Genomic DNA, 15,796 nt, shown 5'->3' with positions numbered 1-15,796 from the left:
TATTTTGAAGTGATGGAAAGCTTTGCATAATATGATCGAACATATATAACACAGAAAATCAAGAGTTTTGCGTTCTTTGTTAAATGAACTGCTCCAAAATTTAGCGAAGGGAGAAACTATCAAACAGAGGTTTAAAGAAGACATGTATGTATTTCAGAGGCATGCTGCCAGATTTTGTTACCGGTAGGTTCGATCAACACGCGAGTGGTTCGGGAATGCTCCACAATCTGGAATGGGAATCCCTAGAGGGAAGAAGATCTATTTTGCGCTAAACGTTGCTCAGAACGTTTAGAGAACCAACATTCGAGACGAAATTCGGAACAATTCTATTCTCACCAACATGCATTTCTCGTAAGAACCGCGAAGACAAGACAAGAGAAATTAGGGCTCCTGCGGAAGTATATAGACAGTTTTCTTCCCTCACCCCATTTGCGATAGGAATAGGAAAGAGTATAACTAGTAGGGGTACAAGATACCGTCCGCCATGCACTGTACACTGTACGGTGACTTGCGACGAACTGCAGGGACGGATTCCTGATTGGAAATGGAAAATAGAAGTCCTATGAACACTTCTCTGGAAATGGGCTGTGAGCGTGCAACAACAACAAATCGCCCCGAAACACAGTACTGAGCTGCATCACACACGCGCCACAGTAGATGTTCAAAACAGTGTCCATGGGATACAATGCACCCGTTTGCGCATTCCGGTCTCTCTCAGAAGAGCGTCAAAGGCGTTGTGAACACGCTGTTGAAGGGTCTACACATTAGGAACTGGTTGGGCATACATAAAGCTTTTAAGGTGCCCCCACAGGTAAAAATCCAAGACTTGAAGTCTGGTCATCTAGCAGGAAACCCTACAGGGCCTCTGCGTCGAATCCAAACTCCAGGGAAGATGTTGTCGAGATGTTAGCGAAATGTAATTGAGAAGTAGGGTGGCACTCCGATACGCAAATAACACATAACCTGTCGTATTGCCACAGGTAAATACTCAAGCAGCCTAGGCAGAGTATTCCGCAGGAAGTCCAGGTATGTTCCTCCGTAGAGGTGTAGTGGAACAACTTTCTGTCCAATTACATGGTGGAAAAGAATTCCTGCCCGTACGTTGATGCTGAACTGATGCTGATGAGACATTTCCACCATTCCCCAAGGACAGTCTGTAGCCTAAAGATGACGATTATGCAGAGTGATAATGCTAGTTTTGTTAAAGTTTGCTACGTCGGTAGAGAGGACTGACAACAGTATTCCCATAATGGTGATGGTCTGGTGCACGAACCATCGATAAAATCCTTCCCGTAGAGGGAAATTCGCTGCTGTTAACACTTGCACTCGTTGCACGTGATAGGGATAGAAGCTGTTGTCATGCAGGATACACAAATCGTACTTTGGCTTATACCATTTTGGCGGGCAACTTGTCTGGAACTTGTACTAGGGATGGTCTCAATATACTGTAGAACCTGAATGAGATTTTCACTCTGCAGCGGAGTGTGCGCTGATATGAAACTTCTTGGCAGATTAAAACTGTGTGCCTTTCGCGGGCAAGCGCTCTACCATCTGAGGTACCGAAGCACGACTCACGCCCGGTCTCACAGCTTTACTTCTGCCAGTATCTCGTCTCCTACCTTCCAAACTTTACAGAAGCTCTTCTGCGAACCTTGCAGAACTAGCACTCCTGAAAGAAAGGCCATTGCGGATACATGGCTTAGCCACAGCCTGAGGGATGTTTCCAGAATGAGATTTTCACTCTGCAGCGGAGTGTGCGCTGATATGAAACTTCCTGGCAGATTAAAACTGTGTGCCCGACCGAGACTCGAACTCGGGACCTTTGCCTTACGCGGGCAAGTGCTCTAGTTTGGAAGGTAGGAGACGAGATACTGGCAGAAGTAAAGCTGTGAGACCGGGTGTGAGTCGTGCTTCGGTAGCTCAGTTGGTAGAGCACTTGCCCGCGAAAGGCAAAGGTCCCGAGTTCGAGTCTCGGTCGGGCACACAGTTTTAATCCGCCAGGAAGTTTCATACTGTAGAACCTGTCCCTCCTATTCTGGTGTACGCAAAGTCCGCCGCCTCCTGCCCCCCGTTCATCTGTCTGAAAGAACTAATGATCACACAGACATCCGAAAAGGAATTCACATGTTGTGTGATGTGATTGGTGTCTGTAAGGATACTTGCTTTGGTATAGCCGTGCTGCCTCTCGATCGTTTGAATCTGCTTGGCCGTACACAAACACCATCTCGGCTTGTTCCCGACATAAATACTGGACCATTCTGCTGCTTATATGATTATGATGATGATGTTTGGTTTTTGGGGCGCTCAACTATGCGGTCATCAGCGCCTGCTGCTTACAGCATGCTGCGTCAGTCACGTAGATTGCAACACACAAAGAACACACAGCACGTGGTCAGAGAACTTTCATTCGTCCGCGCCGTCTACCTTAGCTACGGTACACAAGTACGCAGGACCATTTTTCCTCCATTTGCAGTCAGGAATCCGTCCCTGCAGTTTGTCGGTTTTAATGATATTCATACTGTATGGAAATGACAGTACGTAGTTTTGATTATAACTTCTGTGATGGATTAAATGCTCCAGGTAATATCGTCGGCCAGAGAATTGTATTCCAGAAATTTCTGATCGAAAGACTGCGGTCTAGACGATGTTAGGTCAGTTATTACGTGAACTTATAAGGTTGCAGTGCCAAGAATTTGGGTGCTAATAACTGTACTTTATTCGCTTCAAACCCAAACAGCAGCGATGGAAAGTAATTCATTTCAGTAGGTATAAATAACTTAATTGCAACGTTGTACTCAAAGCAAATTTTCTGAATTCCAAAAATCTGCCGCACTGGTTGTAGCCTATTACGCTTGCATTCGTTGTGCAGATTTCACACGGAGGTTATATCTGCATTTCTCTTAGTATCAAAGTAAATGATAGGATCGTAACTTCATGTTTTAACAATAATAATTGAATGCGAAAACATTTTTGAGAAAATTATACTCTACATAACAAAAGCTGTTCCACGTGCAGCATCCAGTCATCATCTTATGAGCTGTGGCCATGAGGGAACATCTGGATGTAATGATAAACGATAATAAACAAGTGTGGCAGTATTATAACGCTAATTATTTTCGATCGTAGCCTGTAACGGATACAGGACAAGTCTGCATGCAGTCTCCGATATTCCTCTTTAATAATAGCAACCATGCAAGAACCTCTGGATAAAAATACGAAAACTTAAAAAGATAAAAGCTTTTGGGCACTTACACGAATCAGACACGTTTTCATTTGCACATAACCATGGATTTAAAATCATAACATAACGGTCTAATTAAAGGCCAGTCAATTATAATGAAATGAAATGCAACACACACGTAAATTTCTTTCTCCCTAATAACAGTAGAAAAGATAGAACATCCGGCACACAGGTTTAATCTGCCAGCAGGTTTCATATCAGCGCACGCTCTGCTGCAGAGTGAAAATCTAATTCTGGAAACATCCCCCAGGCTGTGTCTAAGCCATGTCTATGCAATAACCTTTCTTCCAGGAGTGCTAGTTCTGCAAGTTTCGCAGGAGAGCTTCTGTGAAATTTGGGAGGTAGGAGACGAGGTACTGGTGGAGTTGAAGCTGTGAGGACGGGTCTTGAGTCGTGCTTGGGTAGCTCAGTCGGTGGAGCACTTGCCCGCGAAAGGCACAGGTCCCGAGTTCGAGTCTCGGTCCGGCACACAGTTTTAATCTGCCAGGAAGTGTCATAACAGCGCACGCTCCGCTGCAGAGTGAAAATCTCATTCCGGAAGATAGAACATTCTGTTACTCGATTAACGTGTAAATAGTGTCTTGTACACTAGCACAGATCAGGATTGTAATTACCTGTTCATCGTAACAGATGGACCAGTTGCGGTCTCATAAACATATATAAGCTATAATAAAATCATTATCGAAAACACAAAAAACCATCATACGAAATCAGTAAACAAGCAAGCGGCTGGATGAAGAGACCGACATAAAAGGATACTGTAATCCAGAAGAGCCAGTTCCGCAGATCATTGTCATTTACTTAACTAGTTTGCCTGTCATATTGCAACAGTCGGTCTCAGACACAGGGGATTTAAATTTACAAAGGGAACGCTACCTTGAGAAATTATGGCGAAATAGGTAATAACATGAACATTAAATCATTCTAAATGCGTTTTCGCTTTGCAACTTGCTGGTGGACTAAAATTGTATGTCTGGTGGGGAACAGAGTGTAAACCTTTGCTTTTCGCGTGGAAATGTTCTGCCAGCTGAACTACCAGAGCACGACTCAAGAGCTTCCTCAAAACTCTATTCGTAGTTCTGGTAGTACCACGCATTGCAAACTTCACAGATCTCGAGCGTAACTTTCGGGACTAGCACTCCTAGGAGAAAGGATATTGTGGAAACAGCTTGCCGCTGGGTTGTGACTCATGTTTGGGTAGCTCAGTTGGTAGAGCACTTGCCCGCGAAAAGAGAGGTCCTGGTTTGGAGTCCCGGTCAAGCACACTGTTTTTATCTGCCAGGAAGTTTCACACCAGTGCATGCTCTGTTGCGGAGTGGAAATTCGTTCTGCGTTTGCACTTTTGTTGGAGTAATCTTGAACAGTTAACTGTTACACTTCTAACCATTGCTCCGGTAGATCAAAGGGTTGTTCTAAAAATGAAAATAAAATTTTATTTAGTCTTGGACGAAATAGGCATGATAAGTGTGATGATACAAATTCATTATCATTTCTGGATGAAAACTGTATATATGGAAATGTTTATTGGTAACAGATACAGTAATGTCTCATAGAAACACAAGCAGAATTAGGACACCCGTGATATAGTGGGATCAACTTCTATATTCTTGTGTCGCACAAGTCTTCCTCCTTGGAGTGCAACCAGTATGTGATAATTGTCTTCAGGTCTTCGACGTTGTGGGAATGCGGACTGGAGGTCGGAAGCTTACTGCGGTGCAAGAGAAGATAGAAATCGCGAAGCAAGGTCAGGACTGAACGGTGGATGATCTAACAGAACGCAGTTCAAATTCTTTGAAACAGTTCTTGTGCACCGAGCAATATGTGGGAGAGTATTGACAAGGACAAGCACTACTCCTGCACTGAGCATGCCACGCATCTTGTCTTGAATGACATGTCACAATTTCCACTATGTTTCACAGTAACGGTTAGCGTTCACTGTTTATCTTCTGGATAGGAAGTCTATGTGCAGAATATCCTTCCTGTCCCGGAACATTGTACACATCACTTTCCACAACGACACAACATGAGCTTCGTCTTTACAGGAGATCCACTGTGGCACCAAAGTATCTACTGCTGCTTGGATTCCGGAATAAAATGACCAACCCATGTCTTATTGCACGCGAGGATCCTATCGAGGAAGCCGTCGTCGTCATCACAGTACCGCTGTAAAAATGTCAATGACGTTCCTGAACGATTCATTTTGTCTTCAATTGTCTGGTTTTTCAGCACCCATCTGGCACACGATTTCTTGAACGGTGATGTAATTTTACGGTCGACTACCCATTATTTAGCAAAGTTGATCACTACCACTAGCAAGAGAGTCCTTAACCCCAACCTATATTGATAATACGTAATTTAAACATTTTTATACATAAGATACGACTATAACAACAGCAATACATTTCTAACTCTTGCTGATTCCATAGATACAATGTAATATTTCTGATACAGTATTTTAGTGTTAATGTAAAAATTCCATATTTCGTATGTTAAAACCAGTTAAATATGGCATCCCATATTTTGTAACCGAAAACTAAGAATCTGTAACGACTATACGTCGCAACAGGGTAATAGCTTCATGAGGGACCAGTTTATTTGGCCAATCCCTAAACTTTGTCAAGTATCAACTAAAGGACTCATGATGCAATACCAAAATTAAATTAAATGACTGTTTTGAAAATTAATGCTCATGCAACCAGTGTTAGACAACAAAAGAACTTGTTTCACACAAACAACTGCAACCGGAACGCTCCAGGTGAATTATTATTAATAAAATATTAATCACGATATTAAATACTTCAAAACTTCGGAAATATTATAAAATCGCAAACGGTAAGATGAGTTGTGGAATCAGCGTATAAATTCCTTCAAGATGAAACATCTTCACATCATTTCAATGTCAGTTTGAACTTCGTAAAAATTATATTTATTTTGTTTCACTAAGATGGCAGAACGATTTGTGGAAGGAACAGGTGACTCAAATATTGCTGGTACCGTATTAACATACACTACGATTACTTCAATATGCAAACGACAGACTATTTTATTGGAAGAATTATATAAATTAAAATAATACTAGCCAAGAGCAGGTTACTTCTACTATGAAATACATAAACATACTTCATTTCTGTGACCTAGTTTACCCTAAACTGATGTGGAGAGGCATGCATATATACAGTTCAGAATGAGTTAACACTGAAATAGGTCGTGTGACGAACAATACGTATATTTTTTGTAATTGCCTACGTGAGTTAGGTTCGCACTACTGGTAAACCACGGCCGATGCTGTTAACTGTGATAGTGAAAGTGAACCATGTTTACATAATAAATCTTATTTACAGAAACTTGTTTTGACTTATTGGCTGGTAAGCTCACCAGACAAAAAAAAATCTGTCACTTCTAGAGAAACCATTGCCAGCATCATTTAATACCGTGTAATTCCGTCCATAGACTTCATAACTGCCAGTAGCCGGCCGCTGTGGACGAGCGGTTCTAGGCGCTGCAGTCCGGAACCGTGCTGCTGCTACGGTCGCAGGTTCGAATCCTTCCTGGGGCATGGATGTGTGTGATGTCCTTAGGTTAGTTAGGTTTAAGTAGTTCTAATTTATAGGGGAGTGATGACCTCAGATCTTAAGTCCCATAGTGCAAATAATCATTTGAACCAGGTCCGCCACGTTCCAGTTACTTTAAGAGACAAAGTACCCAGTGAATTGAAAGAATGTCAAGATAATGGTGTAATTGCTGCCATTCAAGCTAGTCAACGAGCATGTCCTCTCGTGTTGTTGCGTAAGCTTTCTGGTGGCATTCGCTTCTTCCTACGAAGGTTTAAGTAGTTTCTAAGTCTAGGGGACCTCAGATGTTAAGTCTCATAGTTCTTAGAGCCATTTGAACTGGCAGTAATCGCTTAGGAAGTGAGTCGACAAGGTTGTGCAGGTAAGTCGCATCCAGGTTAAGCCGCTCGCTGACGATTTGATGGCGCAGTTTCACAAAATTGTGTGGATATTCTTATTGGCGTTTTACCCCACAGATTTTCTATGAGGTACAAGTCAAATGAATTTGCAGACCAGTCGAAATGTAATAAGGTGGGTGAGTGTTCAAGCAACAAGTCACATGTATTTTCAGCCCGATGGTCTTTGCTGCTGTCGCCTGTAATAGCCTGTGTAAGCATAAACTTCTTGCGAGACGACCATCTCCAAACGTTCGTTGTATGTAGTTCTCGTCGCAATATTCTTGCGCTAACAGGTGGGGATGGACCTTCTTGCCTGCAGCAGTTCCTCTCGGGTTTGGAAACGATTTTCATTCACAAGGCCCAGTCAGTCAGGATAATTTTCCGACCAGAATTCTGACGTCGTGTTTAGTGACTACGTGTGTTACACCACTGCTTGTATACTTGTTGAACAGTCGCGAAATATCATAAAATCCAGCAACCTCAGACGCCGTATGGGCGCGGCCAAACACGATGGCCCCTTTTTGCCACTCCGTTAAGTACTTGTATTTACCCATGTATACATACAATATCAACATGAAACATAAATGTCTCATTGGTAGCTACTGTCTTATGCTCACGAAGAGGCAGTGCGCGCGCAGATGAAACCGTGACTTGATCGCTCCGCCATCTGTAAAGGCTTAACCAATCACCTGTGTGTGCACACTGGAGTGACTAATTCTTTCGGTCGGCGAGCTTACAATGAACACAGCACAGCTGAACTCCTAGACATGGACTGCAGCCAGGTTAATTAATTCGTGTTATGAAATTCAAAGTCTGGAACTGTGGCGCAATCTGTGAGGCCTCAGTAAATTTTGTAGGGAGCACACTTTGGTCATGTGAGAGCGATGTAGATGCTTGTAAAACAATAAACTGGTAACCAAGGTCGCAGGAATTCTTTTTATGCCATGATTACCGGTTTCGGCGAAACTAAAGCCGCCATTATCGGATCTTACGACACATACAGGTTACAGCCTGCCTTGATGTTGTAACCTGTATGTATCCTAGTTTCGCCGAAACCGGTAATCATGGAATACAAAGAATTCCTGCGATCTTTGCTACCAGTTTATTGTTTTACTCAGTATAATTGTTTATGAACCACGAATTTAAGGGGCACCACTAGAGCAGGTGCATAGTGACAATTTCATTCAAGGAAGATTATCCGCGAAAACTGGTAGCTGAGAGCTATAATCGTGCATCGACGGCTCCCCATAACGCGCTGACGCACCAGTTGCACTAGGTCGCTAATGACGAGGGGCGGTCGCCCAGGTCGTCTTCAATATGGATACTTTGACGACCTTGGGAAACTTGCCTATACCACTGATGCATCATCAGTTTGCTCATGACCTTCGGGCCGATCGGACCATTGAGAACGCAGCTACGTCTGGTGAATTAAGAAAAAAGAATAGAAAGTACAGAGCGAGGCACGCTGTCGGCTCGAGATTGAATATGAGACGTCATTTTCCGCCTCTGCTGCAGCGCTACTGACAACAGTAGAGACTTATCCGGCAGTCATATGACTGTTACACAATAACACTTCGATCAGTAAAAGCGATCGTGTAAGACTTCGGTCAATAAAAGGATTTTACAACTGTGGCGCATTTGTTTGCCATGAACATGTCGCAGAACAGTTCCGGATATCCCATAAATTGTGTTGTATTGTATGGAACTGAAGAACTAGAAATGACGGAGAGGCTTCGTCCCCGCCGTAGCCCTCAGTAGTACACAACCCCACAACAGGCTACAGCAGGCCACTCACCCCACCGCCGCCCCACACCGAACCCAGGGTTACTGTGCGGTTCATCTACATCTACATCTACATTTATACTCCACAAGCCATCCAACGGTGTTTGGCGGACGGCACTTTACGTGCCGCTGTCATTACCTCATTTTTCTGTTCCAGTCGCGCATGATTCGCGGGAAGAACGACTGCCGGAAAGCCTCCGTGCACGCTCGAATCTCTCTAATTTTACATTCGTGATCTCCTCAGGAGGTTTGCCAAACATCTCTGTAACGCTATGATGCTTACCAAATAACCCTGTGACGAAACGCGCCTCTCGTCTGTGGATCTTCTCTATCTCCTCTGTCAACCCGACCTGGTACGGATCCCACACTGATAAGCAATACTCAAGTACAGGTCGAACGAGTGTTTTGCAAGCCACCTCCTTTGTTGATGTACTACATTTTCTAAGGACTCTCCCAATGAATCTCAACCTGGCACCCGCCTTACCAACAATTAATTTTATATGATCATTCCAGTTCTAATCGTTCCGTACGCATACTCCCAGATACTTTACAGAAGTAACCTACCAGTGTTTGTTCTGCTATAATATAATCACACAATAAAGGATCCTTCTTTCTATATATTCGCAATACATTTGTCTATGTTAAGGGTCAGTTAACACTCCCTGCACCAAGTGCCTATCCGCTGCAGATCTTCGTGCATTTTGCTGCAATTTTCTAATGCTGCAACTTCTCTGTATACTACAGCATCATCCGCGAAAAGTCGCATGGAACTTCCGACACTATCTACTGGGTCATTCATATATATTGTGAAAAGCAATGGCCCCATAAACTCCCCTGTGGCACGCCAGAGGTTACTTTAACGTCTGTAGGCGTCTCTCCATTGAGAACAACATGCTGTGTTCTGTTTGATAAAAACTCGTCAATCCAGTCTGATATTCCGTAGGCTCTTACTTTGTTTATCGGGCGACAGTGCAGAACTGTATCGAACGCCTTCCGGAAGTCAAGGAAAATGGTATCTACCTGGGAGCCTGTATCTAATATTTTCTGGGTCTCATGAACAAATAAAGCGAGTTGGGTCTCACGCGATCGCGGTTCAACCCCCAGTGGACCCCTCCAGGAACGTCTCACACCAGACGAGTGTAACCCCTTATGTTTGCGTGGTAGAGTAATTGTGGTGTACGCGTACGTGGAGAAAGTGTGATGTGTCGACAGAAGTGCCGACACAGTGTGGTTTGAGGAAACCGAAATGCACGCTATAAGCTCACGCAGGATGGCGTGAGGTCTGAAACAGGATACGTAATGAATGCTATAAAGAAAAGTACGTAGCTTCTGGAATACTTAACTTTAATCCATCATTTGTATATCGCTCTTGACGATACAAGTTAGACTCTTTAGATACATGCAATATAATGCTAATGGCGCCTTGCTAGGTCGTAGCCATTGACTTAGCTGAAGGCTATGCTATCTATATTCTCGGCAAATGAGAGAGTCTCAGTCCGTGTAGTCGCTAGCAAAGTCGTCCGTACAACTGGGGCGAGTGCTAGTAAGTCTTTCTAGACCTGCCGTGTGGCGGCGCTCGGTATGCAATTACTGACAGTGGCGACACGCGGGTCCATCGTATACTACCGGACCGCGGCCGATTTAAAAAGGCTACCACCTAGCAAGTGTGGTGTCTGGCGGTGACACCACAAAGTGTTTGCGCAGCAATCGACGACATAGTGTAACTGAGGCGGAATAAGGGGAACCAGCCCGCATTCGCCGAGGCAGATGGAAAACCGCCCTAAAAACCATCCACAGACTGGCCGTAACACCAGACATAGACACCAATCCGCCGGGTAGATTCGTGCCGGAGACGGCACGCCTTGCCACCCAGAAAGCAGTGTGTTAGACCGTACTGCTAACCGGGCGGGCTTAAACATGTTTACTTAGAGAAAAAAGAAACTTATTTCAGGTTGACTCTCTTACTTCCAATTACTTGCAGCTGCTCTGCTTCATCGTGTTTGTGCACTTAACTACTGTTGCTTGATTCAGAAGTACTGTTGAATAATGCTCTGGGTAAATTCAATGTTCTTGTGTTATTTTCCGCTGCAAACTGTTAACCAAATATTCTAGATGCTGAGCTGTATCCAGCATAGCACCCTGCATACAGCAGAGCGCTCAGCTCTGCTGCTAAAGTTCTGAAACTGGTCCCCGACGAGACGTGACCCGCAGCGTAATACACAGCCGGCCACGGCGGTGCAGCTTGGAGGCGGCGGGTGGGCCCGAGGGTCCTCCAGCTGAGCACATAATGGCCACGGGGCTCTGCGTGGGCAGCCGCAGATGCTCGAGCGCAAAGTGTTCGCTGGCGGCGCGGCGCGACATCGGCTCGCCTGTCATTCATCGCTTCACGCCGTCACGTAACAATCGCGCGTTTTTTTCGTATCATACTGAACGGACACACTCACCCATTCAGCATGGCGTTTCCCTATATTAGGCTGCGGTTAGGAACTGTATGAGATATGATGTTATACATTGACGAAAAAAATTGCTATCAAGTTATGAAATTTCCGTAATACATTTGTCTGTGTGACATATTTAACACTGAAAGATCGCAGGTTAATATTAGCGCCAGGTAAACTGTCGTAAACGTGAAACGCTGGTACATTAATAAGCGGTGTAACAGCCCAGATGTTGAATGCAAGTATGGAAACGTTCATGCAATGCGTTGTACAGGTGCCAGATGTCAGTTTGTGGGATGGAGGTCCATGCTTGTTGCACCTGCTCGGTCAATACAAGGACGTTTAATGTTATTTTTGGATAACACTAGAGTTGTCGTACAATGATGTCCCATTTGTGCTCGATTGGAGACAGATCTGGTGATCGAGTAGGCCAAGGTAACGTGTCGATTCTCGGTAGAGCACGCTGTGTTATAACAGCGGTATGTGAGCGAGCGTTATCCTGTTGGAAAACACCGCCGGGAATGCCGTTTATGAATAACAGCACGATAGGTCCTTTCACCAGATTGTTGAACAACTTTGTAATCAGGTGCGTGGCAGAACCACAAGAGTGCTCCTGCTGCCATATGAAATCGTTTACCGTAGACCAGAACTCAAGGGGTTGATCCAACGTATCTAGCACGCAGACAGGATGGTTACAGGCTCTCAACTGGACTCCTCCTAACCAACACACGACCATCGTTGGCACCGAGACAGAACCAACTTTCATCAGGAAACACAAAAGACCTCCATACTGCCCTCCAATGAGCTCTCGCTTGACACCACTGAAGTAAAAAATGACGGTAGTTTAGGGTCAGTACAATGCATGCTATAGGCTGCCCTTCAAGTAACCGATTTGTAACAGTTCGTTGTGTCACTGTGGGGCCAACTGCTGCTCAAACTGCTGCTGCAGGTGCAGTACAATGCGCCGGAGCAGTAAGCTGAACACAGCAGTTCGACATGGCCGTCTAGAGCCCGGTCGTCATTCTCGTGATCACCACTGACAGCGTCACGTACAGCGACTAAATTCCTGGCAAGTCTTTCAGCAATATCGCAGAAGTAACATCGCGCTTCTCACAGCCCATTACACAACCTCGTACAAACAAAGTCAGACGTTGATAATGCTTTTTTGTTGTCTTACACGAATTCTTCAGTAACGTCTAGCCACCACGTCAAATCTCAAGGTCAACTAACGCTCATGACACCTACAGCGTGTATTTAAGGCAAATTCCACGCCACTCTTACGTGACTGGTGCGGAATTTGAATAGACATAATTTTTCAGATAAAGACAAGCGCCTATCAACTTTTGTTTACTATGCACAGCTCCTTATGGTGCTGTGATTTTATTTCCATCAGTGTAAATGAATGCTGCAATTTAAGTGGACCTAAAGTAAGAAATGTGGAGGTTCTCCGCCGAACTGTGAATGGGAGGAACACGTAGAAAACACTATTAAAAGAGATAAGATGGTAGGTCATGTTTTAAGACAGAAAAGAAAACCTTCCAGGGCGAAAGAGGTAAATAATAGAATATTTATTGTCCAAGTTCTAGCTTGAGATGACTAGAACAGCGCGAGGGGAGGAAATCATGGTCATGAGACTGATGTATGAGGGGTGATCAATAAGTGATGCAACACATTTTTCTGATAAAAGGTTGGTTTCGTTCAAGATTCCTGATAAATCATATTATTCCCCACTCTTTTGGCGACAAAAGCCTATTTTTCGACATAGTCTCCGTTCAGTACGACAGCCTTGAAGTCGTCATTTGGACAGAGTCGAAAACTGATGTTAACTGATCTCGTTTATGCTGCTCACGATGCTGCAATCGAACAGTGGACGTATAAGATGTTTACTGCCCCTGACTTTCTGCCTAACTCTAGCTGCACAGTCCTGAAATTGTTGTTACCAAGCGGGTAGTGTTCGCAGTGCAACATACAAGACGTCGTACGCAGGTTTATAAAGAGTCAGATACGCCTACTTTTCACTCACCCCTCCGTGAAGTAACTTTGTATGTTTATGTATCTTATAGTGCTGCGTCCTGCATTCCTGATGACGTCGATAGTGCGAAAATAGCTGATGATGTCTCTGGTGTTTCTCTTAGTATGTGTCCTGCCTGCGGTTGTTGTAACAACGCCGGAAGCACATTTCGGGGGGGTGGGGGTGGAAGTCGTTGAGCCTTCTGATGTTTCAGTGACTCAACAGTAGAAAACTGTGACATTCCACTCAGATTCTGTCTTGACCTCACCCATTCTGTTGACGTCAGAAAGTCCAATAGTTGTTAGTCCATTGGAGGCGATCGGAGGACATGAAAACCCACCTGCCGATGCAGATGTTGTGATAACTGATCCCTCTCTTGTGTATCAATCTGTATTGCAAGGATCCCATCCTACGGAGTGAGCCTCTGTGGATCCTGATTTGTCATCATCTAATTTGGTTGGTGTTCTAGAACCGTCTACGTCCCCGACTGCCGATGATGTATTGCCTCGTAGTCGTTTTAGACAACACGTCCAACATAAGCAAATGGTAGCTCGTGAATAGAAGTAACATAAAGGTTCCACAGAGAGAGAGGGGGGGGGGGGTGGAGGGGGGTGTTGGAGGAGTGGAAGCCACCCTTAGACACATCACTGGAGTCAGCTACAGATCTTACACACACTGAGAACGTAGTTCAGTTTATCAGTAGTTCGAATTTCGAATCTTCTTGTTAAAGTATGTAGGCTCATACGTTTATTTCTTTGAATGTTAACAGGGTATAATGTGCGTGCTAACTCGCCGCTTCCGCTGAGGAGTTTGGCCACATATTAAGTAGTTTCATCTGCAGTAAGAAAGCATCTTTTATTTCTGTGATGTATTTTAAAGATTTTTAAATAATGCAATTTTTTTCATTTATCTCGTTTTTGCCAATCGGGGGTTTTATCTTAACTTAATTACGTTTTAATGTGGAAGGTGTGCTCTAGCACAATTTTGCACTGAGTTTCTACGTTGAATTGTATAATAAGAAGTTTACTCTATGACCTCGTGGTCGTGGCCGCTTTTCAGGAATATTGTTCTACAGGTTACTTCGTTGCTGTGGCACTGCTTCTCTTGTTTTCATTAATAAAAAATTAAAAAAAAAATTTATGCGGGTAGCGACCAAAAGTGAATTTCTTGTTTTCTTTTTTAAGTGGTGGAAGCCATGTAGGCTTAAGTACGATTTTGTTTCATTTTTTTATTTTTGAGTAACAAGATGTAAGGTATCAAAATAAAATAAAATAAAGAAAAAATAGAAAGCAGGCCAGTACCATGTGTGGGATAAACAGAGTGACAGGAGCATGGGTGGGGAGGGGGAGAGGGGAGAGGCATCGTGGCTAGGCCTCGGGATTCGACCGCTGCCCACCTTGTCTCTACTCAACCTGAAGCTGACTGTGTCCATTCTTTCCTGCCGGTATCAGCATAACTGCGTAAGTGCTTAGTTTCATAGTCACCAGGGCGCTAGACCTAATGTCGCTGTGGGTACTTCATCTTCATTCACACGCAGTTTTAACCACAGATTTATTATGACTGTGCAAATTATCAGTATTTAACTATCCATTTATTATTTTCGTAATATTTACCTGAAAAAATGACAAATCAATTTTCGGTAGGACACTGGAAATAAAAAGAAGGTTACGTAAGACCTTTAAATCAAATCAGTACAGTCGTGTTACATATTTTGTGATATTTACATTTGTGACAAGTACTGGGTGGTTATAATTGAAAAAAGGGAGTAGTGTAATTAACTAGTACTCAAAATGTCCTAGGCCCGTGTTTGTATCCAGGTTCTGCTTAAATTTTGAATAAAAGACAAAAGTAAAGACGGACGAACATTTGCGGCATATGAAGTCGCTCTGGTTTTGCCAAGGGTCTTGTCAAACAGAAAGAGGGAGCAGACAGAGGATCAGGGCACTCTCTTATCCTTTGGATCGGAAACTGCCTCCAAAAGGCGGATCAATCAATTATGTTCAACGGCATGACACAAAAGGCAATGGAAATCATTGCTTTCAGGACAGACTGTTTGCATCCACAGGAAATGTGGCCAGTAATTGGAAATGTGTCATCATCATCTCTCGACTGGCAAAAGATTCCCCATTTGTCCCCCCCATTAGGATCTCAGGCAGGAGGCTGCCAAACGGTACGCATCCATGAGAAAAAGATGGAGTAAGAAACGACGGTATTAAATAAAACAACAAGTGTACTGTTACCAGTAACTATTTATTTATCTCCACGACGCGTTTAAAAGGGTTAAACCTCCATCATCAGGTGGATTTACATTTGTTAATATGACATTTGTGTGTGTGTTCTGTTACGATTCCTCCAAAAATCGTAACACAACACAC

The 15,796-nt window shown here is 43.8% G+C and overlaps 1 protein-coding gene across 1 annotated transcript in view; it reads right to left on the bottom strand.

The window, feature by feature from the left end:
• The window catches only part of LOC126417139 (orexin receptor type 2-like), a 131,243-nt gene extending 119,910 nt beyond the window's left edge, over positions 1–11,333 (bottom strand). The window contains exon 1 of the mRNA XM_050085035.1: positions 11,192–11,333. Within this exon, the coding sequence (XP_049940992.1) occupies positions 11,192–11,333 (142 nt within the window). The remainder of the gene's footprint in view (positions 1–11,191) is intronic.
• Between the last annotated feature and the right edge of the window lie 4,463 nt (positions 11,334–15,796).

This window comes from Schistocerca serialis, chromosome 8 (assembly GCF_023864345.2).
Source record: "Schistocerca serialis cubense isolate TAMUIC-IGC-003099 chromosome 8, iqSchSeri2.2, whole genome shotgun sequence".
Lineage (NCBI taxonomy): Eukaryota > Metazoa > Arthropoda > Insecta > Orthoptera > Acrididae > Schistocerca > Schistocerca serialis.
Note: the sequence above shows the minus strand (reverse complement) of the source record. Positions and strands in the feature narration are given on the sequence as shown.